Genomic DNA, 24,896 nt, shown 5'->3' on the forward strand with positions numbered 1-24,896 from the left:
CAGGCTAACCAAAAAGCAGCTTCATTTGCTTTATGCTTCGACTTTGTCAATTTTCAACTGACCCATTTAGGTTAAAATATGTTTTCACATTTTTCCAGAAATTTTTAGCGCAGCATAGGCGTAGCGAGGTTCACACATCCCTAGGATCTTAAGGATTTGCATTATTAGTAAGGGGCCCTATTTACTAAGCAGTGCTAATCCATAGGACATGGTCAAGTGAATAGGCCATAAGGGGTATTCCGGGCCAGAAGACTTATGGCTAATGGAATAGCATCACTTGGTAAATATTTATTTATTTATTTTATTTATATATTTATCAAATGTGTTACCAGGAAGTAATACATTGAGATTTACCTCTCGTTTTCATGTATGTCCTGGGCATAGAGTTAAGACAAATAATACATGGTTACAAATACAGTTACATAAGTGAACAGGGTATACATTATATATCAGACATTGCATGCACAGTTAAAGAATATATATATTATAGGCGTATGTAACAGTTACAAACCAGATTAAATATGGGCCAAAGGGACTTGCCCAAGGTCGCAATAAACTGACACTAGGATTCAAACCGGTTTTACAAACTTCAAAGACAGAGACATTACCAATAAGATACTTTCAAAAACATTTTTTTATTTAAGATGAATAAAAATAATGGTTAATTATAACAAGATAAAGTAAAAACCCACTTGCATCTGTATTGCATTGAGAAGGTTTACATACAAGATTATTCTGCACAGCCGTAGAAAGCAAACTATTCCGAGCAATTAAGTAGAAACATAAAACATTGAGGAATCCAAATCTGCAGCTGACACAGAGCATGTTTAACAGGCTGCTGCTAACTATACATCTAAAGACACCCCATGCGTGCAAAATCACAAACCTCTAGGGTCTCGCGACCCACATATTGCACCTATGAGCATCTCCCAGCCTCACCTGCTGATTAGCATGGCTCCTTTACAGAACACCGACACAGATGGCATCTTTGAAAGCTCAAAGCTGCGACAGGCGACATCAACACAGCTACAGTAGGTCAACAAATGGGAATAGAGCAAGTAACTGAGCTTGTGTGTTGGAGGGGAGGTCATGTGATGTCTGTTAAACCCCTTCACTAGCAGTGGGTTGCACAGCTAGGCACCTGTGACATTAAAGCGGTTCATTCATCCCAAACCCATGTTAACATATAAATTCCATCTCAATTACGCCAATATTGCATTTCTTTATTCCGCTGGTTGCATACAGTAGAAAAATACAGGTACAACGCTCACGTAAATACCTTGCCATCTATTTTAGAGGGGTAAAGAACTTTAAAACAGAACTCTTCTTTTGTGTTATATATTTTTAGTTTCACCTGGCATTAAAAAAAGTTATGGTGGGTAAAAAAAAAAAGGGCAAAAAACCCTTCACTGCACAGTGTACAGCAAATAAAAATACACTTGAGGTACATTTGCATATCTTAAACAGGTCTGAAACCCTGTCTTTCCCCATTTGCCATATTGAGTTAAGCTATTAGGGGCGTCAGGAATGGCAAGGCTGGGTGTCATGATAATATCATGAGATATTATGTATTTTTGTCAATCTGGTGCTTCAGGGGTTAATGAGCTACAGAATAAGTTTCTGGAACAAGGCGGTGGTCAAAAAAAAAATGTGTACTGAGCTTTGTGCTCAAGGGGTTAAATAACCCCAGTCAAAGCATCACCGCTCGTGTCAACGAGGGGGGTGAAAGATGGATACGATAAAATCAATATCACTCACACGGCCCTGTGTGAGCGCTGATTCGTAGAGGTATCTTTGTCCTTCTGCGGTGTGTTGTACATCAAAACCCGGGGGCTTCCTTCCCCATCTATGTCCTTGTAGATGGTTACTAGTGGGCAGTCTTCCCCTCGGTATAGATACACACAAATACAACCAGATTCAGTGTAATGCGGATACAATGGTACTAAGTGCTGGCACCAGGGGGGTTAGGTGACCCCAAACAAAGTGCCTGCACCTGCATCAGACGGTGAGATGAATATTTGGCTAAAATAAAATATAATAGTCACCCACATGGCCCTGTGTGAGTGCTGGTGCTAAATGGTTTCTTGCTGTCCTGGCCGGATGATGTAAATGCAGTCAGGATCAGGGCAGTCTCTCCCTCGGTATAAGCACACACACAAGAACAACCAGATTCAGTGAGACATGTATAGAAAACTGGTGCTAAGTGCTGGCATCAAGGGGGTAACCCTGTCAATGTGCCTGCACCTGTACCAAGGCAACATGGGGGATGGGTGGGAGAATAAGCAAAATAAGCCTGATGAAGCCTGGTCCCAGGCGAAACGCGTAGCTCACTATTCTGACTCCTAGCAGCTACCGTAGAGGGAAGAAGCAGCTGACGCCTACAGCTCTGAGTCCGGACGCGGGGAAGCAGGAAATCCGTCTGGAGCAGACGCTGTCACGGATTCCTCCGCTGCTGTTGGGGTTCATACGTTTTTCTAAGTGTCGTTATCCATTCTTATTTTGTGTGTGATTAAAGCAGTTTTTATCCAACTGTGCCGAATCAACACTTACATTCTTCACTGAGGGGAGGACTGCCAACTAGCTGAAAGCACTGGGAGGGGACAGACTCCATCCACACAGGACCCACGGAACTCTCTGAGTGTCAGCACACACACATGGCCGTGTGAGTGATTCTTTATTTTGCTTATTTATTATTATTTATTTGGCTTATTTGTTCCAACTTTGTTTGTTTTTATAACACTAATCGGCATATAACGCAATCAGATTCTTTCGACCCCAAGCACCGCGCTATAACGGGGTTCAGCTGTAATTTAAGTGTTTTAACAGTATAATTGTGATACCTCATGTCCTATGTTTAGATTATGTATATAGGATGTAGTGACATAATAATTATGTTTTTATGGTATGCAATTGAACAAAATCCCAATACATATTTATTGATTTTATAATTAATACATGGCGATACTTTTTGGTATAAAAAAAGTGTTTTGAATTATAATTTTGGTGTTGAATATCTAATATAGCTTTTCTACTTCTTTTTTTCTTCAAAATAAAAATCCCCTTATTAATACATTTCTTTAATATTAGGGACTATGTACAAATTATACTTTCTTATACAATGTATGTACATTGTCCACATATTCCTCCCAAGAAAACAGCAAACCCAGCACAAACATCTATGTATATAATGTTAGGGGAGAAGTTATGTGGAAATGTTAGTGGGGAGTTCAGTTGTAGGAAGTGGTTATAGGAGCAGTCGATTTAATAATCTATCGGGTTTGTAAGCACAGTAAAGTATTTTAACGAGAGACAAACATTTAATAACCAGCAACTGGTATCTTGGGCAGCACAGCTTCTTCTTTGTTACATCACAGGGCAACTTCCCCTGCCTCACTGCCAGGGATAACTGCTTCTACAACAATTCCATGCAACTTATCCCCTAACTGGTCCTATGGCTCTCTAAATCGCACATGGACACAAGAGCTGACAAAAAATCTTAATTCATTTAAACAAAGAACAACACAAAAACACTACTTATATGCAACATACCGTAGCTACAGGAATCAAAGCGCAGGACTCCCAGGGTATACATAAAAAAAATAAAAGAAAAATATAGTGCAATATGTCAGAGTAAAGAGTAAGTATCTTTAAATATAAAATTGGTGGTGTCCCACTCACATGGTGTACAGTATACATCAGGCTTATAGAGAAGGTCTCTGATGGTATGTGCTTCTCCAATTGTAGATGGAGAGACTTCCAAATATTTAAAAACAGATGCTGCTCATCGCTCGCGCATGCGCGTTCGGCTTTTGTTCACGCACGCGCGAGCAATGAGTGCCGTACTCGTGCATGCGCAGTCAGCGCTCAGCACTCGCGCATGCGTGTCCACCAAACGCCAACTGCGCATGCCCGAATGATAGCCGACCGTGCATGCGCGAGCGAGGAGCTCGTGTGTGATGGGTGTTCTGGCTTGGTGTCGTCTTTTGTGAGTGGGGAATTATGGTAATCCTAATATATACCCTTATTATTGTCAGTAATATCCACTCAAGCGAATTCTTTGCGCTTGAACTTTTTTGCACAACTCTTTATTTGCAACATCCCCCCCCCCCCTTAACATGTGATACTACTGCTTTATATGACAAAGTTCCATAACCAATTATAATTGAAGCGTAGCTATAAATCTAAGGTATAAAATATTACATTTTCTGGTTTCATTATAACCCTTCACTCTTTGATCCAACATTGTAACTAAAGGATTAACCCTCCCACATCCCTCTGCGTGTTTCCACATCTGCATACATCCCCTCTAAGCCATCTCTCCCCAGCATAAATAACCCCAGCCAGGGACTAATCTTTTTTTTTTTTGAAAAGTGATTATCTTCAGCACAATGACCCACACGCCCTGCTGGGGGTCAGCAATGGGTTAGGATTTAGACTGCATTACTTTAGCCGTGTATGTTTTCAGGGACAGATTAAAAACTGGGGCATGAGACTACAGAGTCTGAAAGTAAACCGTCAATGAAACAGACAGGGAATGCGCTGCTGGCCTGGCTCCTCTAGCAGTGAAAGGGGTCGGATGCAGGAAACTACATGCACAAAATACACAAAATCAAAACAATGATGAATATTTAGAGGGGCTGCCCCTTACCCAAGGTGTACTGATGGCAGTGACATGTTTAAGGGGTTACATCTACATGTTTGTATATATATATATATATATATATATATATATATATATATATATATATATATACTATACTGTATGTATATATATACAGTGGGTAAAAGGGGACGATAGACAGCACTCTGATGGTGTTAAATATATGCAATTGCAGGGTGCACGGAACAAAAGGGGACCCTTATTCCCCTGTATAGTACTAACAAATCTACGTAAGTACCAGCACTCACTGTCTAATAGCTAAATGAGGTAAACAGTTGTAATGCAGAATAAACATTTAATAATAAAGTGAACCAGAAATAAATCAAATGTATTTGCAGAAACCAGTATCACAAATGGGCATGTCACAAAGTGAGGGGTGGGGGGGGGGGAAAGAAGGAAAAGGGGAAAAAACATGAAACATAAGGAATATACACAAAAAAAACGGAGAACGGAAAGTATCCCCCCTAGCATACTTTCCGTTCTCCGTTTTTTTTTGTGTATATTCCTTATGTTTCATGTTTTTTCCCCTTTTCCTTCTTTCCCCCCCCCCCACCCCTCACTTTGTGACATGCCCATTTGTGATACTGGTTTCTGCAAATACATTTGATTTATTTCTGGTTCACTTTATTATTAAATGTTTATTCTGCATTACAACTGTTTTCATCATTTAGCTATTAGACAGTGAGTGCTGGTACTTATATATATACAGTGTTCGACAAACCTATACATTTGCTCGCCCCGGGCGAGTGGATTTAACCCCCGGGCGAGTAAATATTGGCCTAAGCAGCACACGTTTGGTACTAGGTGGCGAGTAGATTTTTTGGTGATTTGTCAACCACTGTATATATATATAGATATATATAGATATATATAGATATCTATATATATACTGTATATATATTTTTTAGATAGTGACAGTCCAGAACACAGACAGAAGATATACGGCCTTCAATAATGAATATATGTGCTGTGCTTTGTCTCTTCATACTAACAAGCCTAAAATGGAAAGGTTCATTTGTAGTTAGAAAAAAGCCATGCTTGAGAAAAATTACCTTGGAGCAGAAAGAAAGAGCTAACCAGAAACACTGCTCTCCGCCTATAACCTGTACATCTTGCCTGTATTTACTGAAGTTTGGGATTGAAAATAATGCCTCAACAATAAATATATTGGAACTGCAAAAGAAACCTGTGTCGGGATCTGTATTTTCACACTAGAAGGATGTTATAGTACTTGAACAAAATAAACATCATATACTGGATTTTCAGAGACATGGGGCTGCCGACCGAGTATTTTCTGTCATTACCCCATAAAGTGGAGGATTTTTGTAATCCTCCATAACCTGTAGTAATTGTGTGTCTGGTTCATGGTAGCTTCTTACTGTTACCTGCTTTGCAGTGCAGTACAAAGCTAGTGACCAATCTCAAACAGACGAACACAAAAGTACACAAAGGTACAATTGCTTTCCTTAAACCAATCTAACCATGCTAAAGTAAAGATTTGAATACTTTCATTGGGTGGGGGAGGGGGGGTAGGGGGAGGGGCGGAAGGCAAATTGCAAATTTCATTCTATTCCTTTTACCCATATCCCAACCTCTCCTTATCGGAGAGCCAAGAAAGATAGGGAGAGAAACAGTGCCTATGGCTGTATAAACATGTTGAACATACAGTGCTAAAAGTTATTTGGATAAAAAGGGATTCATCGTGTAACCCCTTAAACATGTCACTGATATTAGTAAATGTTGGTCCCAGGAAGGATTGCCCCTTTAAAAACTATTTCTGAATTGGTTTGCTGGCTCTGTACTTCCTTAATTCAGCCGTGACTGTATACGCTGTGTAATGCAACAGGCTACAGTTTCAGGCACATTATTGCTTAAAAGAACTTTTGAAGCTAAAAATAATTGTATAGTAAATGTCTTAGATCTGGTACAGTCTTTCATTGTGTGACAAGTACAGAAAAAGAGAAGAGTAGGTGGGCTAACAAGGCCTTATTTTCAGCCAATGTCTATTTTTCCATTCTATACTGTATCTATATTTTTCCATTCTATATATACTGTATCTATATTTTTCCATTCTATACTGTGTCTATATTTTTCCAGTCTATATATACTGTATCTATATTTTTGCAGTCTAAATATACTGTATCAATATGATCCTACGATATTGTAATATGTGAATACTACTCATTGTAAGAAAGTAAATCAAGGAACGCAGATACGAGTGTAAGATTTGCCAGTGGAATGCTGTCACAGGCCTTTCTAGAGGTCACTCAAATGCCAGTGTGACACTGATACCACTTGGCATCGGTTTATGCCATGGGGACAGACTGGCCTAAATGTGACAGCATATTATCTTCAGCCCTGTGAAATATATCTTCAAGAGACAGCACCCTACACTTAACCTCTCTACTGCCAAAGGATTTTCAATGGAAAGATACATATATGTGGGCTACCTGCGATGTTTCTTCTTTGTATACCTGCATTGAGCATCGTGGAGGTGTTAATGCGGGTTGACTATTTATTTTACAACACAATTATTTTTTTATTTGAAAACACATTATTTACAGACATGTGGAACGGCCATGGGCCCCAGGTTTGCCCCTAGCTATGAAAACGTATACATGGGGTTGTGGGAAGACCATCATGTGTGAGCTAATGCTAGGCTGGGGGCGGGCCTGGTGTTCTTTGGTCATTTCATCGATGATTGTATTTTGATCTGGGATGGTGAGGAACAGGAATTATCTGCGGTACTCACTACATTCAATGAAAATGATATGGGATTAAAGTTAACATTCAAGATACATCCCACGCAGATTAATTTCCTGGATCTCGAGTTGTTTACTTGTTTTGGAGATCCTAAAATCTACACGAGAACACATTTAAAAGACATCAATGTCAATAGTTATTTGCATGCTTCTAGCTGTCATCATGTCGAATGGCTAGAGAATATTCCCAAGAGCCAGTTTTATAGAATTAGGAGAAACTGCACATTACCAGAAGACTATATTACACAAGGTCAATTTCTGGTGAATACATTTCTTGATAAGGGATACAATAGGGACTCAGTTTTGAGGGCATTTAATGAAGTGAGGCAAGCTAATAGGGCTAAACTTTAAGCACAATCTAAGTCTAAATACCTATTGGGACCGTTAGAAACACACGCTTCATATGATATCAACAAATGGTCCAATTCTGCAAAGGATCACTGTCCTCGATTTATAACTAGGTATAATTCAGCAGGGTCCTCTATCAAAGGGGTCCTTAGGTGACACTAGAGCATTCTCCAGAGTGATCCCATACTAGGTCCCTCTCTACCCGCTGTGACATAGTCCAAAGATGTTAGGCAGCTTTCTGCCCCGTTTTAGGTCAGAAAGTGCAGAAATAGTTTAAAATGATCCATTCCACAGCTTCACATTAACTCAGACTGGTGGATGGAAAATACAGACCGCAGATTACAATGGGTCTAGTTCTCCCTCACCTGCTCTCCTCATCACTAACACAGGTATTTAGAACAGAGAGGTTTGCATTTCACTCTCTCTCCTTAGAGCCTGGAGGCTGGGGGTATCGCTGCTCCCCTGTTTCCAGTTTCGGTGTGGACGGCCCCTCCAAGTATCACAGTACCAGAGGATTTGCCTGGACGCTTGGGACCGTGTTCCCACCACGAACAGATAAGACAAAACAAATGTTTATTGCTGTTGCTAAAAGACTGTGCTGTATCTAGTGACCCTAAATGAGAGGGCATTGTTTTAAGCTGGGGAACCAGGTTAGTTGGCCCAGTTAGTTCACAGTTAGAGGCTGATTCTGATGTGTAGTTAGTTCCCCGAAAGGGATAGGATTTCTTTATATGATTTGTTTTTTTATTTCTTAAAAGTGACACTGTGTGAAATGCTATAACACTGATATGAGTAAACCGCTGAAGGTTAAATGTCTGAGTACCTCCTGCCTACACATGTTAAAGCTGCAGTACCTTACTTGGATGAAAATAAAGCAGGCAGAAGCCTGAGTTAAGCAACGTAATACTTTGCATGTTCCTGTTTGTTGTATAAATAACCCTAGAAGACTGTGTAGGGAAGAACCCAAACAGACGTCAGCGCTCCAAAAGAGGGGCGTTTGTCACACCGCATTCATTCCCATGACCTACAAGCGCGCCAGGAATATTAAAAATATACTGGCACCCCGTAAACTTAAAAAATTATTTACATGGGGAATCAGGTTCTGATAATTTAATCAAGGAAATCATGTCTGTGGGAGGAAGTGGTGTTAAACAAGCAAACATCTGGTTGTTACAAATTAATTCAAGTCTTATAGCATTGGTTCTGTACATGAAGTTAAGTGAAGGATTGACTGCTATGCATCTTAACCCTGGCTGTGCTTAAAGCTGTGACCATGCAGCAAGCTTAATCCTATAGGGAACCATGTTAAAAATGGTTTTGAAGCAAAAGGTGACACTGTGTGCCCATTTGCATGTAATTTCCCAGAATCCTTTGCTGCAGTGGCAGTGCTGTGTGCTGGGTGATAATGGGGAAAGGCGGGGTTGCAGACCTGCCTAAGACATGCAAGTGAGCATACAGGAATATTTGCTATATATATATATATATATATATATATTGTGACAGAAACCAGGGGATGGTAATAAATTCCATATATAGGGCTCCCAGGATACTGAACAGTTTCTATCCTGTTTGGCCTGGGAGTGCAGCCTTATAATACATGCACTCCATCCCACAGTTTGGCAAGCGCTGGAACTGAGGGATGAGAGATCCAGACCAGAGTTTGTCTGCTGCCTGATTTCTGTCACCTGTCATGCTAATTAGAAATCAGGTATGTAAGACTGATTTCCTGTTTCCTCTTCCCTCTCCCCAAGAGCCTGGAGACAGGAAGGCTGCTGGAAGCAGAGAGGGGAAAAGCCTCTCCCCAAACAGGTTAAATGTTTCTGTTCCTTTTTGTCTAAAACTGAAAAGTACCTTGTTTTGTTGTTGGAAGTGGAAAAGCCACTTCCACCCTGAGTTAGGGAAAATCTAAGTTAAGTTATCGCTCAGGTGAGCAGCTTTTTGCTTTGATGTGTTTCTGTTGTATGCACTGTGGCAGTCTCAGTGCCTGGGACTGAATAAACCAGGCATAGCCTGTTTAAAGGAACAGTACGTGACGCCTCATCATTTAACCTACCCTAAAAGACCGTGTTCTAACAGTCCCGGACAAACGGCAGAGCCCCAGAGTAAGATGTTTGTCACATATGGTGGAGAATGCGGGCAGAACACTAAAAGGTCTGCGGGTTAAAGAACTTTGGAAAAAAAAAAGGGGGGGGGGTTCTCTCCAAACAAGATGGAAGACGTGGTGAGTGCGCTGGTACGCAATGTCGCTGTCCAGAAAGACACGAATGAAACCCAGCAACAGCTGTTAATAGCCCAGCAAAAGACTAATGCAAACCAGCAAGAGACTAATGCAAACCAGCAACAGACGAATGCAGCCCTGCAAGAGGTGAATGCAAACCAGCAACAGACGAATGCAACCCAGCACCAGCTGTTAATAGTCCAGCAAGAGGCGACTGCAGCTCTGCAAATCGCGAATGCAAACCAGCAAGAGACAAACCGCTTGCTGAGAGAGGAGCAACAACGGTTCGCCCAGGGCTTACAGCAGGAACTCGAGATCCTGAGGGGGACTATCAGTAACCTTCCACTGACAGAGGCAGCCCCAGTCCCGAAAATGATCAGGGCAAGCCACTACCTCCAGAAGATGGGGCCCTCGGATGATGTGGAAACCTATCTTCTCACGTTTGAACGCACGGCACAGAGAGAGGGATGGCCAGAAGCTGAGTGGGCCAGTCTAATCGCACCCTTCCTAAGCGGAGAATCCCAGAAGGCTTACTTTGATCTAGAGCCAGCCGAAGCTAACGTCTATGCAAAATTGAAGTTCGAGATCCTCGCCCGCCTCGGCGTAACCACGGCTGTTCGGGCCCAAAGATTCCATGCATGGTCCTTCACGTCGGATAAAGCCACCCGAAGCCAGATGTATGACCTCATCCACCTCGCTCGGAAGTGGCTACAACCCGAGATCAACTCAGCAAGCCACATCGTGGAATGGTTGGTCATGGACCAGTTCTTGAGGAAACTTCCCTCTGCCCTACGCCGTTGGGTCAGTCAGAGTGACCCCCACAATGCAGATGAGCTGGTGGCCCTCATAGAAAGGTACAATGCAGCAGAAGAGCACCCGCAACCCATAGTCGTGGAGCAACCCCACTACCCAAGGTTCCAGGACTCTTCCAGAGATGGTAAAAGGGTACCGGGGTTAAGGGGGGCTGAAGAGCGACGACCGCCTTCACACAGCACCAGTAACAATGGCTCGCACACTAAGGGCAACAGCCAACATGGCGAGCCGAAAAAAGGCTCTAAGTGGGACACAGACTATGTACCTAAATGTGTAAATTGTTCTGAGAGGGGCCACACTGCGAAAGTCTGCCCACTAAATGCTGAACCCATGCAATGCAACAGCGTTGAACCTTATTCGCTGTGGTCCCAATGTATGGGCCCTAGCCCAGAGGACCCCTTGAATAACCATCTGTGGGCATTTGTAAAGGTTAATGGTAAGAGGGTTGGAGCACTTCTTGACTCTGGGAGCATGGTCACACTAGTGTCCGAATACCTGTTGCCCATTAAGAAGAAACAGGTAAACAGTTCACAAAGAGTGGCAATTTGTTGTATACATGGGGATAATCACGAATATTCCACTGTTGATGTTTTTTTTGAAACAGAGTTTGGTTCTTTAGATTTCAAAGTGGGTATAGTACCCAAACTGGCACATGATGTGTTAATAGGGACCGACTTTCCCCATTTTCTAAAAATGTGGTCCTCCTCTCAGAATAGCGCCCAGAGTTCGATAGCAGACCATAACGAAGTAACAGAAGAAACAAATCCTTTCCCTTTTTCAGAAATAGAGGTTGACGAGTGCCCAAATAAGAAGGGAAAAAAGGAGGAGTGCTGTAAAATTCCCTTCCCCATGGCTACCTTGGTAGGGAATACCCCAAATCAAGATGTTGAACAGGCACTTACCACCCCAGAACAGGATAAGACCCTCGCTGACCTAGAGGTCAGTCCTGGGAGTTTTAAGAAGGCCCAGTGGGAAGACCCCACATTAGCAGTAGCAAGGGGGAATATACGGGACCAGAATAGTACTCCTGGCCAACCAGATAGGTCACTTGCCTACCCCTACTTCGAGGTAGAGAATGACCTAGTATATCGGGTCGATAAAAGGAAATCAGTTACAACTAAACAATTGTTGGTACCACGGACATTACGTAATGTAGTATTACATCTCGCACATAGTCACCCATTGGGGGACACCTAGGGATGGAAAAGACAAAAGAAAAGGTTCTCCGAAGTTCTATTGGCCTGTGGTTCTGGCAGAAATTACAAATTATTGCTCCTCATGCCCAGAATGTCAGATCACCGCCCCGTTCAAAGCGTACTGTAGCCCATTGGTACCCCTTCCCATAATAGAGGTGCCATTTGACCGGATTGCTATGAATCTAGTAGGACCCCTAATAAAGTCCGCTAGGGGACATCAGCATATATTGGTAATATTAGATTATGCCACCCGATATCCGGAGGCAGTTCCACTACGTAGCACCTCTGCTAAAAACATAGCAAAGGAGTTAATAGTTCTGTTTTCCCGGGTCGGAATTCCTAAAGAGATCTTATCTGACCAAGGAACACCATTTATGTCCCAAGTAACAAAAGAGTTATGTAAACTCCTAAAAATCAAGCATCTCAGAACCTCAGTCTATCATCCACAAACAGATGGTTTAGTGGAACGGTTCAATAAAACCTTAAAGAGCATGTTACGCCGGGCAGTCGATAAGGATGGGAAAAACTGGGATTGTTTGTTACCATACCTGTTATTTGCCATTAGGGAAGTTCCCCAATCATCAACAGGCTTCTCCCCGTTTGAACTATTGTATGGACGAAACCCAAGGGGCTTACTGGATATAGCCAAAGAGACGTGGGAATACGAGGTTACCCCTTACAGAAGTGTAATAGAGCATGTTGCCCAGATGCAGGACCGCATAGCTGCAGTCCTACCTATAGTGAGAGAACACATGGAAAAAGCTCAAGAAGCACAGAGGAATACGTATAATAAGGGTTCTAGGGTCAGAATTTTTTTTCCAGGCGATAGGGTGCTATTTCTGGTTCCCACCGTAGAGAGTAAATTCCTTGCTAAGTGGCATGGGCCATATGAGGTCTTGGAAAGAGTGGGAGAAGTAAATTATAAGGTGAGACAGCCAGGTAGGAGGAAACCTGAGCAAATTTACCATATAAACCTACTTAAGCCCTGGAAAGATAGAGAGGTCTTGTTAACCCTAGTACCCCCAGGTCAGTCAGAGAATCGAGAAACTGACCCAGAGGTTAGCATAGCTGAAACCCTGTCCATTCATCAGAAACGTGAGGTTCAGAATTTAGTGAGAAGAAACAAAGAAGTCTTCTCTACACAGCCAGGTAGAACTAGCGTAATTGAACATGACCTAGTCTCTGAACCGGTGGTCCGAGTTAACCTTAAACTGTACCGAATCCCAGAGGCCAAAAGAGAGGCTATAAGTTTAGAGGTTAAAAAAATGCTAAAACTAGGCGTAATTGAGGAATCCCAAAGTAGGTGGAACAGCCCTATAGTCTTAGTCCCAAAGCCAGATTGTACAACAAGGTTTTGTAATGACTACCGGAAACTAAACGCAGTGTCAAAATTTGATACTTATCCTATGCCCAGGGTAGATGAACTTGTAGAGAGACTGGGCAAAGCCCAATATCTCACAACCCTAGACCTAACAAAAGGGTACTGGCAGGTTCCCCTCACAGAAAGGGCAAAAGAAAAGACAGCCTTCTCAACCCCAGACGGCCTCTTTCAGTATAAGGTGCTGCCTTTTGGCTTACATGGAGCTCCCGCCACATTCCAAAGAATGATGGATAAAATTTTAAAACCACATGCTCGGTATGCTGCCGCCTACCTGGATGATGTGGTAATCCATAGTGATTATTGGCAATCCCACCTTCCAAAGGTCCAAGCTGTGCTCGACGCAGTTCGGTCTGCTGGACTAACTGCTAACCCCGCTAAATGCACTATTGGTCTGGAGGAGGCCAAGTATCTGGGGTATTCTATTGGCAGAGGTTTACTCAAACCCCAAACACTCAAAGTAGAGGCGATACAAAATTGGCCAAGGCCAGTTACAAAAAAACAAGTAAGGACCTTTTTGGGGTTAATTGGGTACTATAGAAGGTTTATTCCCAATTTTGCAACTAAGGCAACCCCACTAACCGACCTCACAAAAGCAAGAGGACCGCTAATGGTAAAGTGGTCCCCTGAAACCGAACAGGCCTTTAGAAGCCTGAAAGAAGCTCTCTGTGCCCAACCAGTGTTGGTCACACCTGACTTCTCCAAAGAGTTCATAGTCCAAACCGACGCATCTGAGGTAGGGCTGGGGCCGGTACTCTCCCAGGAGTCTCAAGGTGAGGAGCACCCCATCCTTTATTTAAGTAGGAAACTAAATCCCCAGGAGAAAAATTACTCCATAGTCGAGAAAGAGTGTCTCGCAATAAAGTGGGCTGTAGAGATGCTCAAATACTACCTGTTGGGGAGAAAATTCCGGTTGGTCACAGATCATGCACCCCTTACCTGGATGTGTCAAAACAGAGAAAAGAATGCTAGAGTGACCAGGTGGTTCTTAAGCCTACAACCCTTTAAATTTTCTGTGGAACATAGGTCAGGGCATAAACATGGCAATGCTGACGGGTTGTCAAGGATGCCCTCCCTAATATCCATGGTCGCTCATCCCTCGAGGTCTGAGCTGGGGGGGGAGGATATGTGACAGAAACCAGGGGATGGTAATAAATTCCATATATAAGGCTCTCAGGATACTGAACAGTTTCTATCCTGTTTGGCCTGGGAGTGCAGCCTTATAATACATGCACTCCATCCCACAGTTTGGCAAGCGCTGGAACTGAGGGATGAGAGATCCAGACCAGAGTTTGTCTGCTGCCTGATTTCTGTCACCTGTCATGCTAACTAGAAATCAGGTATGTAAGACTGATTTCCTGTTTCCTCTTCCCTCTCCCCAAGAGCCTGGAGACAGGAAGGCTGCTGGAAGCAGAGAGGGGAAAAGCCTCTCCCCAAACAGGTTAAACGTTTCTGTTCCTTTTTGTCTAAAACTGAAAAGTACCTTGTTTTGTTGTTGGAAGTGGAAAAGCCACTTCCACCCTGAGTTCGGGAAAATCTAAGTTATCGCTCAGGTGAGCAGCTTTTTGTTTTGATGTGTTTCTGTTGTATGCACTGTGGCAGTCTCAGTGCCTGGGACTGAATAAACCAGGCATAGCCTGTTTAAAGGAACAGTACGTGACGCCTCATCATTTAACCTACCCCAAAAGACCGTGTTCTAACAGTCCCGGACAAACGGCGGAGCCCCGGAGTAAGCTGTTTGTCACTATATATATATATATATATATATATATATATATATATATATACACACAATACGATACCGTTTGGAAACGAAATCAGCAGGCAGCACTCCAGAATTGAACAAACAACTGTATTGAAAAAATAAACACAAAACCAACGTTTCGGTCCATGAATGGGACATTTGTCAAGGTGGTGCAGTTACAGGACAGAAGTGAACACATATATATACCCCTAGAATACTCACAAATAACAGGTGCTGCAAATCAAGTTAATTGCAGAGCGTGATGTCAGATGCAGTGCTGACCTTGGGTAACCTCAATGTGAGCACTCAGTACAAGGTGTACTTAGTAGATCAATAGGAAATATAGTGGAAGCCATTGCAGGGGGATTACAGTTCACACAGTGGCTCCCAAGCCAAAAGTGGGGTGTGTGGGCTCCACATGTATGTGTGTGGCAGAAGCCATAGAGCTGAACTGTGGTCCCTGTTATTTGTGAGTATTCTAGGGGTATATATATATATATATATATATAAATATATATATATATACAGTGGTTGACAAATCACCAAAAAATCTACTCGCCACACAAAAAAATCTACTCGCCACCTAGTACCAAACGTGTGCTGCTTGGGCCAATATTTACTCGCCCGGGGGTTAAATCCACTCGCCCGGGGCGAGCAAATGTATAGGTTTGTCGAACACTGTATATATATATATATATATATATATATGTATATATATATATGTGTTCACTTCTGTCCTGTAACTGCACCACCTTGACAAAGGTCCCATTTGTGGACCGAAACGTTGATTTTGTGTTTATTTTTTCAATACACTTGTTTGTTCAATTCTGGAGTGCTGCCTGCTGATTTCGTTTCCAAACGGTATCGTATTGCTTATTCTTCATTATAGGATCTGCACCCACACCAGTGACTATTATTACGGAGTGCTTTTTGTTCTTTTTCTATGTTATATATGTATATATATATATATATATATATATATATATAGACATAAATATATGTATGTACATATAGATAGATATGGTTTGGCTTCTCCAAAAATACTGGACAATGGTGAAAGGTGTGACGCGCTTGAGAGACACATACACGCCTCTCTCTCCACTCCATGCTGTTTCCTCCTCTTCTTGGCCCCACTCTCAGGATCCTGACACCGCATCACCTGCTGGCGTAATGCAGCCAATCAGGATGGAGGAAGCTGTCCAGCCCCCTAGCAACAGCCCTGCTCTCTCCCTGTTTGGGGAAATCCTGTGGCCCCCCAAGCCGGTCACATCACTATGTCCAGAGAGGTAATACTGGACACTTACATGTCATTTACTGGACAGTTTGTCCAAATACAGGAGAGTCTGGTTCAATACTGGACACCAGGCAACCCTATAAACATAGATGCACGGTCGCCGACAGCTTTCTCAGAGTGCAGGACTTGAGTATCTAACCAGGCCCGGGCTGACAAATGTAGGAGGGAGGGGATGGGTGCTGACAAATTGTTGGCAGGGGGAAGGGGGTCCATAGCCTTACTGTTAAATCCCACAGTGTTAATCCTCCCATCCCGTCAACACTCCTGCAAGTTGCCCCCTCTTTCACTCACCCCATCTCTCACTTATCCCCCCCTCTATCACTTGCCTACTTCTCTTACTCACTCCCCCCTCTCTCTCTTACATCCTCTCTCCCTCCCTCCCCTATCTTACATTCTCCCCCTCTCTCCTCCTGCTTTCTCTCACTCTCACTTCTCCCCCCTCTCTCACTTGCCTCTCTTACTTACCCCTCTGTCTCTCTTACTCTCCCTAATCTGTCTCTCACTTCCCCCCCTCTCTCAGTTGCCTACCTCTCTCTCTTACTTCCCCCTCTCTTTTACTCCCCCCCCACTCTCAGTCCACCGTCTTTGCCGGAGACACCTAAGCAAGGCTCTGTCGGGTAGACGAATGGGACAGTTGAACTGCTCATTGCATTCCAGAGGTCTTCAGGAACCAGAACCTTGTAGAGAGTGGAAGATGACCTGGGTAAGCTTATTGAAGTGGCGCCCAGCACCTAGGATTCCCCCCCCCCCCCCACACCCATAACCCCTGTGAGTTGCGCTGTAATCTTGTATATTGTTGTGCATGTTGACTTCGGTCACAATAAACCCATTTGTTTTACTCCTCTGTTCCGTCAGGTCAATAAGATCCTGGTGTTAACTGTCCTTGTATCTCATGACAGCAGGGAGTCCGGGGGCTCTACCTGGCAGCAAGGTAAAGACCCTTCCTCTGCAGATATGGTTATAGGTCAGCTGTTAAGCGAGTATTTATAGAGTGGTGTTAAGAGGAGTAATGGAAAGAATTATGCAATTTCCCCCTGTCATTTATACATGCCTTGTCTGATGCAGTGTTAACCTCTTTTCAAAAGACATCAATGCCTTAATATAAATCTTGATAGAAATCTTCATTTGCCTGTGCAAAGTCCTTCTTGGCACACGGTGATATTACTAAAAGGGAGTCAATAGAAGAAATTAATCCAATAGAAGAAATTAATCCAATGTCTCAGTTTACAAACGGAATGAAAATATTACTGAATGATATAGGTGCCTTGTAAAAAAAAATACATTGATCAATCATCTTTATCTTCCTTGGTTCATTTTGGCCCAGAAAGTTATTAACTTTAAGGGTGATTTTGTTTTATAATGTGGTAAATTTGTACAGATGTTGCTTCTGTTGTTGAATACATGATTAAAGGGCTGGAAAAAGCTCAATATTGCGTTAATTGAAGTTTGATCTCAAACAAATGGATCCACAACAAAACTCGCATTAAAACTTGCGTTAAATCTGGCGTTAGTTACAGCAAACATGTTTTGAGTAATGGGCGCTACATCATCTGTACATTGGGATACCGTTTTTAAATATTCTTATCTTCTAGGTAAACTGCGAAATGAAGACCGGATTTTGGTCTGTGATTCTGCTACACGAAATGTGCTGGCACCTGGGATATTGAGGATCTTGATTTTCTTAGGTTCTTTGCCACTGCCCTGATGGAAGAGCCCTTTCTGAACTGTTATTGTTGACATCACAGTGTGTATATTAGGCTATCTTCTACTGCGACCCTGATGGGTGGTTACTGATGACATTACAATGTATATCTTCTCATCTACCTATGCCCTTATGAACCAGCACTTTCTTAACCATTCTTGATTACACTATATGTTTTTAGGGATTGTATACTAATGCCTTTATGAACCAGCTCTTTCAGAACCTGATGACATTACAATGTACAGTATGTTTTTGGTCATCTACTAATTCCCTGATGAGCCATCCCTAATGAGTAATGATATCCTAATATGGATGTTGGATTATACACTAATGCTCCTCCTAAGAGCCAGTAGGCACAACGTATATTTTTGGTCATTTACTAATGCCCTAATGAAAAATTCCCAATGACACGACAATGTGTATCTTAGGCTATCTACCAGTGCCCCAGTAGACCAGCCTTTTCTGAACCATATATGATGACATCACAATATGTATTTTAGGTTAACTACTTCTGCCCTGATGGAACAGTACTTTTGGATGACATCAGAATATGCTTCTCTTGCACCAGCAAATGTCAAGGCAGCATTGTGTCCTTCAGGGCTGAGCCCTAACTGTGTTACCTCAAGATGGACTTGCTCTGAACTTCAAGTGACAAAAGCTTTAGCTGTTAATCCGATTGGCACTGATTACATGGACTGCAAACAGACGAAACCAGAACCTGAACAAGAGAGAATATGCCTGACAGTCTTAGTCACAACAGCTCAAATAATCTGGGTTAATTGTTCAGTGTGTGTTTATTAGAAACCACAGTGTTAGCTAACAGGATAAGTTGCATCTCACTATGCCCTCCCTATTGCTTTTTCTGTTTACTGTTTCCTCACTCCTTTGTGAACGTCTCTGTTCTCTCCAACTTCCCCACTCCCCACTGCACCATTATTTATACACGTCTCTCCCAACAACTTCTTTGCCCCTCAATAAAAAAAACAACCACACAAATCCTCTATTCACACCCTCTATCTACTCCTTCCTGCTGCTGGGGATCTCCCCTTAGCCTGAACCCGGACATACATACCTGATCTCCCCAACGCCTCCTGATTTAATACTGACTAACCTTAAAACGTGCCCCACAAAGCAAGCATCCAAATAGCCTGCACTCATGGCAATTTTCCCACACCCACAGTCACTCCTACCACCCATCTATTTAGATTGTAAGCCCTTCAGGGCAGGGATTTCCTTTCCTATTGTCTGATTTTGCTGCGCTTATTGTATTATTATAATTCCAGAGGAAGGCAAACAGAGGAAGGTCTGAGGTTTTAAAACAGATAGGAAAATGGACAGCCAAGTTGTTCTTATCTGCCGTCCAATTCTATGTTTCTTGTAAAACCATAAACATTTTTCTTTATGTATAAAAAACATGGAACAAGTGAGGTTTGGAAAGCTTTCTACACACTATTACGCCTATAAAGAACTACATTGTTAAATAAAAGGTATTATAACTGTAGTTATAATTTGGGGACTACTAGTCAGTATAAGGGGTTAATGGCCTTGGGTTATGGGTTAACTGTGTGGAATCACGGAGGTAACTCCCCTCCCCATCATGTGATGTAAGATGACTATTGCAGAAAGGAAAGCAACTCCCCAGTATGTCTGGTGACCAGTGATGTCACTATAGGGAGATAGAAGGATATATATAGCTCCACCCGATGTTGTAGAAGCAGGTTCCTCAGAGTTCAGACTGAAGTCTCACTGTGTGTCCGTTAAATAGGTTTGTGTGTATTAAGAGTGTCCTGTAACCATTTATTGTTTTCAGTTAAGGAACGTGCCCTATATATTGAGCACCTACAGTAATGCCCAAGATTGTTCTCATTCAGGAAGAGGGGTGAGCATGTGCTCAGCAGGGAATTCTCACAGTAGTAGCTCCAGAGCATAATTGGATTGGCCCCATCAGAAGGTCCTAAGTAAACTTCCGATCCAATATGCATGGACGAGGTAGGCAGTACACAGAGTGATGTCATATTGATCCCCGAGGACAGAGTGTATTCCCACCACAGGCCCACTTGAGATGGGGCACTATTTACGCTATGCAGGAGATTGCAGTCCAACTGTTACTAAGGGAAACAAGCATAAGTACCTCCCCAGCGTAGGAGTGAGAGCTACCAGGGGAATCATCACCAAGTAACCATATTATTTGCCACCAGTTAATGTCCGAAGTGGTCTATTTTGTATGGCAAGCATTATCAACGGATGTGATGTGAATAAAGCTCTTGTTTGTACTATTAAAGTTCCTGGCGCCCATCAATATTCTATCTGCATATCCACGCCCAGCCTGCATGGATCCAGCCCCCTGACCAGGTCTGAGATACTGAGCCCAGCCTGCACGGATCCAGCCCCCTGACCAGGTCTGAGATACTGAGCCCAGCCTGCACGGATCCAGCCCCCTGACCAGGTCTGAGATACTGAGCCCAGCCTGCACGGATCCAGCCCCCTGACCAGGTCTGAGATACTGAGCCCAGCCTGCACGGATCCAGCCCCCTGACCAGGTCTGAGATACTGAGCCCAGCCTGCACGGATCCAGCCCCCTGACCAGGTCTGAGATACTGAGCCCAGCCTGCACGGATCCAGCCCCCTGACCAGGTCTGAGATACTGAGCCCAGCCTGCACGGACCCAGCCCCCAGACCAGGTCTGAGATACTGAGCCCAGCCTGCACGGACCCAGCCCCCTGACCAGGTCTGAGATACTGAGCCCAGCCTGCACGGATCCAGCCCCCTGACCAGGTCTGAGATACTGAGCCCAGCCTGCACGGACCCAGCCCCCTGACCAGGTCTGAGATACTGAGCCCAGCCTGCACGGACCCAGCCCCCTGACCAGGTCTGAGATACTGAGCCCAGCCTGCACGGATCCAGCCCCCTGACCAGGTCTGAGATACTGAGCCCAGCCTGCACGGACCCAGCCCCCTGACCAGGTCTGAGATACTGAGCCCAGCCTGCACGGACCCAGCCCCCTGACCAGGTCTGAGATACTGAGCCCAGCCTGCACGGATCCAGCCCCCTGACCTGGTCTGAGAGACTGAGCCCAGCCTGCACGGATCCAGCCCCCTGACCAGGTCTGAGATACTGAGCCCAGCCTGCACGGATCCAGCCCCCTGACCTGGTCTGAGAGACTGAGCCCAGCCTGCACGGATCCAGCCCCCTGACCAGGTCTGAGATACTGAGCCCAGCCTGCACGGACCCAGCCCCCTGAAAGGGTAAGAGGCTGTGCACAGTCATTGCTCAGTCCCATACCCATCCAACTCGATGTAAACTCATTTAGAGCCAGGCAAGGAGGGTTACCCTTCTTCAGGATCTTTGGGTACTACATATTTGCACTATAATCCCCTGTGTAGTTTCTTCAAATGTTAATTGATTCAGAACTGCATCAATTATACACTTAAATGAGCCCTTTCCCACCTGTTTAATATTTCTCTTTTGTCGGTATAGGCAACCTGGATGCAACCAGTAATAAATTAAATTGATGGAAAACGTAACCACAGGGAACAATATATTAACTACTGCAACCTAACAGCGCACTTAAAAATATACTCGCCTATAACATCAGCAAATAAAGCTGTAATACATGGAATGGCAATTTATAAAACACATAATAACCCAATAAGTCAATAAAAAATCATAAACAATACATCCAGAATTGAAAACATACATTCAAAATACAGCAATATACTGTACCAGAAAATATTTAAAAATATGGATCAAAATCTCATGTTGATATGAAGTTAAGTTGGCAAACCTTGTGGTCCAAGGTGACTCTGAAGCATCTTAGAAGGAAGAACCAGGTATCGGGCAAAACACGTTTTTGTTTTTTAAAGAACTTATCAATGCCATTGGTTACTATGGAGACATGATCTATAGGTTAAATTAAGGTGATTGACACCATTATTGTTACAATATTTAATTTCACTGCCATTAGTTCACTTTTGCCCTTGGAGGGACGGCTTTTTAAAATGAATTTCAGACGTTACTCTATGGTCCTTCTTATAAATGTTAGCACATTTTTTATATATAACATTTCTCTTATTTTTAATTGGTGCTTTTTCAACTTTGGGAGAGAACTATTGTAGTAGAGTTTGCTTAAAAAAAACGAGCACACCTTAGTTACCTGGGAGATATGCTAATGAGACATGCAATGTATATTTGATTTACATAAGATCTATACTGACAAGTCTAAGGCCCCTTGTGATGAAGGGGGTACTGGTGTCAGTTCCAACTGGATCAGAACTCACAACCTCTGCTACTCAGGGCAGGAGCTGGATAGCACCACAGTGACAGCACACTTTGGAGATCTACTGTTCACACCTGGAAGTGGTTTGCCTTTAAAGGGAGACAGGAGAGTGTCCACGGGTATGATTAGCTACGGGTATGAGCACTAGAGCAGAAGAGCTCTAAGGTACGCTGTGACAGCGGAGCTATCCAGCATCTCAGATAATTCCATGCTAGAACTGCTACCCTGAACAGCAGAGGTTTGGGGTTCTGATCCTGTTGGGACTGGCAGTATTACTCCCTTCATCACAACGGACCTAAGGCTTGTCAGTATACTGTAGGTTTTACGGAAATCTTTGAGGAGGTGTGAGTCCTTTAGCATAACTTCCAGGTATCTAAGGTGTGCTCCTTTTTGCGCACAGGTGTTTCTCCATATGTTGTTTGAGGGGATATATACTATATAGTGATTGGGACGCTACTAAAATACGTCCCTCCCTCGCTAAGATACTGTAGTACAAGCCAGCCTAGAACTTCTGTAGGTGATACAACTATATAATATTAACAATGTATAACGTATCCATATATTAACCTCTAGTAGCCCAAGCAGCCAGCTAGTCATCTATATTAACATGAGTGGCTGTCCACTTGGGCTACTAGAAAGCTTAATATTTGCACATACTGTATGGATGTTATGCTGTTGGTATTTTATTTGTAGGGCAATCACTGTGTTTGAAGTCATTCCTTTGCAATGAATTGGTTGCCTTGGGCATCAAGGGGGTGAAATTATTTTCTGCTATAGTGTTTAAGAAATCCTATTACATAACCCTATGGTAAAAAAGGGTGATATCTTCCCTTCTCCCTCCACAACTAGTGCTACCTGACGCATATTTCAATGCGTTTGCGCTTATTTGTACCGCCAGCGTTGTTTACCGCAGAGTTAGCACATTTTCATGTATGCAGATGAGCTGCATATCAGAACATATTTGTGATTGAATAATTTTTCGTGAATATGACAGTAATTCATTCTAAAAAAAATATCGCAACTATCCCATTTCTTTACCGATACATTTTAAGCAGCAATATAGACCTTTATTGAATCTAGTCCATATAATTTTGCCTGTGGTACTCACCAGTATATGAGGGACAGACCATCAAATCTCTCCAGCTCCTTCCCAGAAGGTTTGAGATAGGACATTTCATCAGACCCAAACGTAACCACCTGCCCCGCCTCAAGGCTAAAGGACCCCCTCACTCAGTGAGTTAGAACATCCAGTCCATGCCCCAGCAATCTGTCCCTTCTTAATGTCCTATCATCTGAGCTCTCACTGTGCTAATCACAGAGGATTTCAGACACAGACAGGCAGGCCTAATCTCAGCTCTGCATATGACTTCAACACCCCAACCCTCCCTCTGCATCCCTTTTCCTTGTCCCTCCCTGGACCAGCTGGCAGTGTCTCCTCTCCCCCTTCTCTGTGGCAATCAATCCATGGACCCTACATAATTCTCTCTGCCTCCAGCCATAAATGGATTAACATTAAAGAAGGAAATGGGAACCCTGTTCTTTCTGCCTTCCTTTTTTGGAATATTTGAATGGAATATTAATACTTTTATTTTTTAGACTGAGACATAACTGTGGACAGTTATTTATAGAATACTGACATACTGCTTGTGACAGGGTGAAGTAAAGGTACTGATAATTATTCCTGGGAAACATACATCTGAGTCCTTCATCCAGCACTCAGAAGGCTAACCCATTAAGAATACTTGTGCAATCAGGAACTAAGCTGAGACAGCTGACAACCAGCTTGATAAGGCGGCTACTGCTTGTAGTAGGTGGCTGACTCAGAGCTGTCCTGTGCAAGCTCCTATCCGCAAGGATTTCCTAAACTCTCTAGGGACAGAGATTTCCAAACAAAAATACAGTAAGGACTTTAATATTGTTCCATAACTACTGTGGTATATGTTTAGGGGTTGGGAACTGGACAAAGCAAGCCAGCCCGATAGAAAGGGCTTGGAATGTTTAGCAAGATCTCCGTATGGGGAATAGGCGTTCTTTTTAGGAGTTTTGTTTTGCCTTAAAGGGACAGTGTGCCCAAATGTTTATTTGGGTTGTGGAGAAATAAAACCACTCAACATTTGGTTTACCTGAAACTGCATGTGTGGATTATTGTCTGACCTCGCCTACAGGCTGTCCTGCCATACTGCTAAAGAAACACTTTATTGTATTAATGATTGAATAGCATACTACTAACCAATTTGATGAAAACATGGGATTTCTCCTTGCAGCTGGATTAATTATGGTGCCTTTGTACTATTGTCTACATAGAACCTCACAATTCATTTTGCTGTATCACTATTAGACGGAATGTTGCCAACTATCGGTACATGAGACCTGCATGTAAACAACAAATATTGTTTTACTTATAGATTTAAAAAATATATGTGTGTGTATATATATATATATATATATATATATACACACACACACACAAAAAGCAGAAGTGCATGCCCCATAGTGTATTACTGT

At 43.0% G+C, this 24,896-nt stretch overlaps 1 protein-coding gene across 7 annotated transcripts in view; it reads right to left on the minus strand.

Moving 5' to 3' along the window:
- LOC142463424 (syntaxin-binding protein 4-like) overlaps positions 1-23,717 on the minus strand; it is a 78,852-nt gene extending 55,135 nt beyond the window's left edge. For 2 of the 7 annotated variants that reach the window (XM_075566153.1, XM_075566157.1), the window contains exon 1: positions 940-1,074. In XM_075566153.1, the coding sequence (XP_075422268.1) occupies positions 940-986 (47 nt within the window). In that variant the 5' untranslated portion in view covers positions 987-1,074. Of the gene's footprint in view, positions 1-939; positions 1,075-3,549; positions 3,795-23,499 lie in introns of those variants that run through there. The other 5 variants (XM_075566159.1, XM_075566158.1, XM_075566155.1 and 2 more) reach the window with 4 other exon arrangements.
- Between the last annotated feature and the right edge of the window lie 1,179 nt (positions 23,718-24,896).

Source organism: Ascaphus truei, chromosome 11 (assembly GCF_040206685.1).
Source record: "Ascaphus truei isolate aAscTru1 chromosome 11, aAscTru1.hap1, whole genome shotgun sequence".
Classification (NCBI taxonomy): domain Eukaryota; kingdom Metazoa; phylum Chordata; class Amphibia; order Anura; family Ascaphidae; genus Ascaphus; species Ascaphus truei.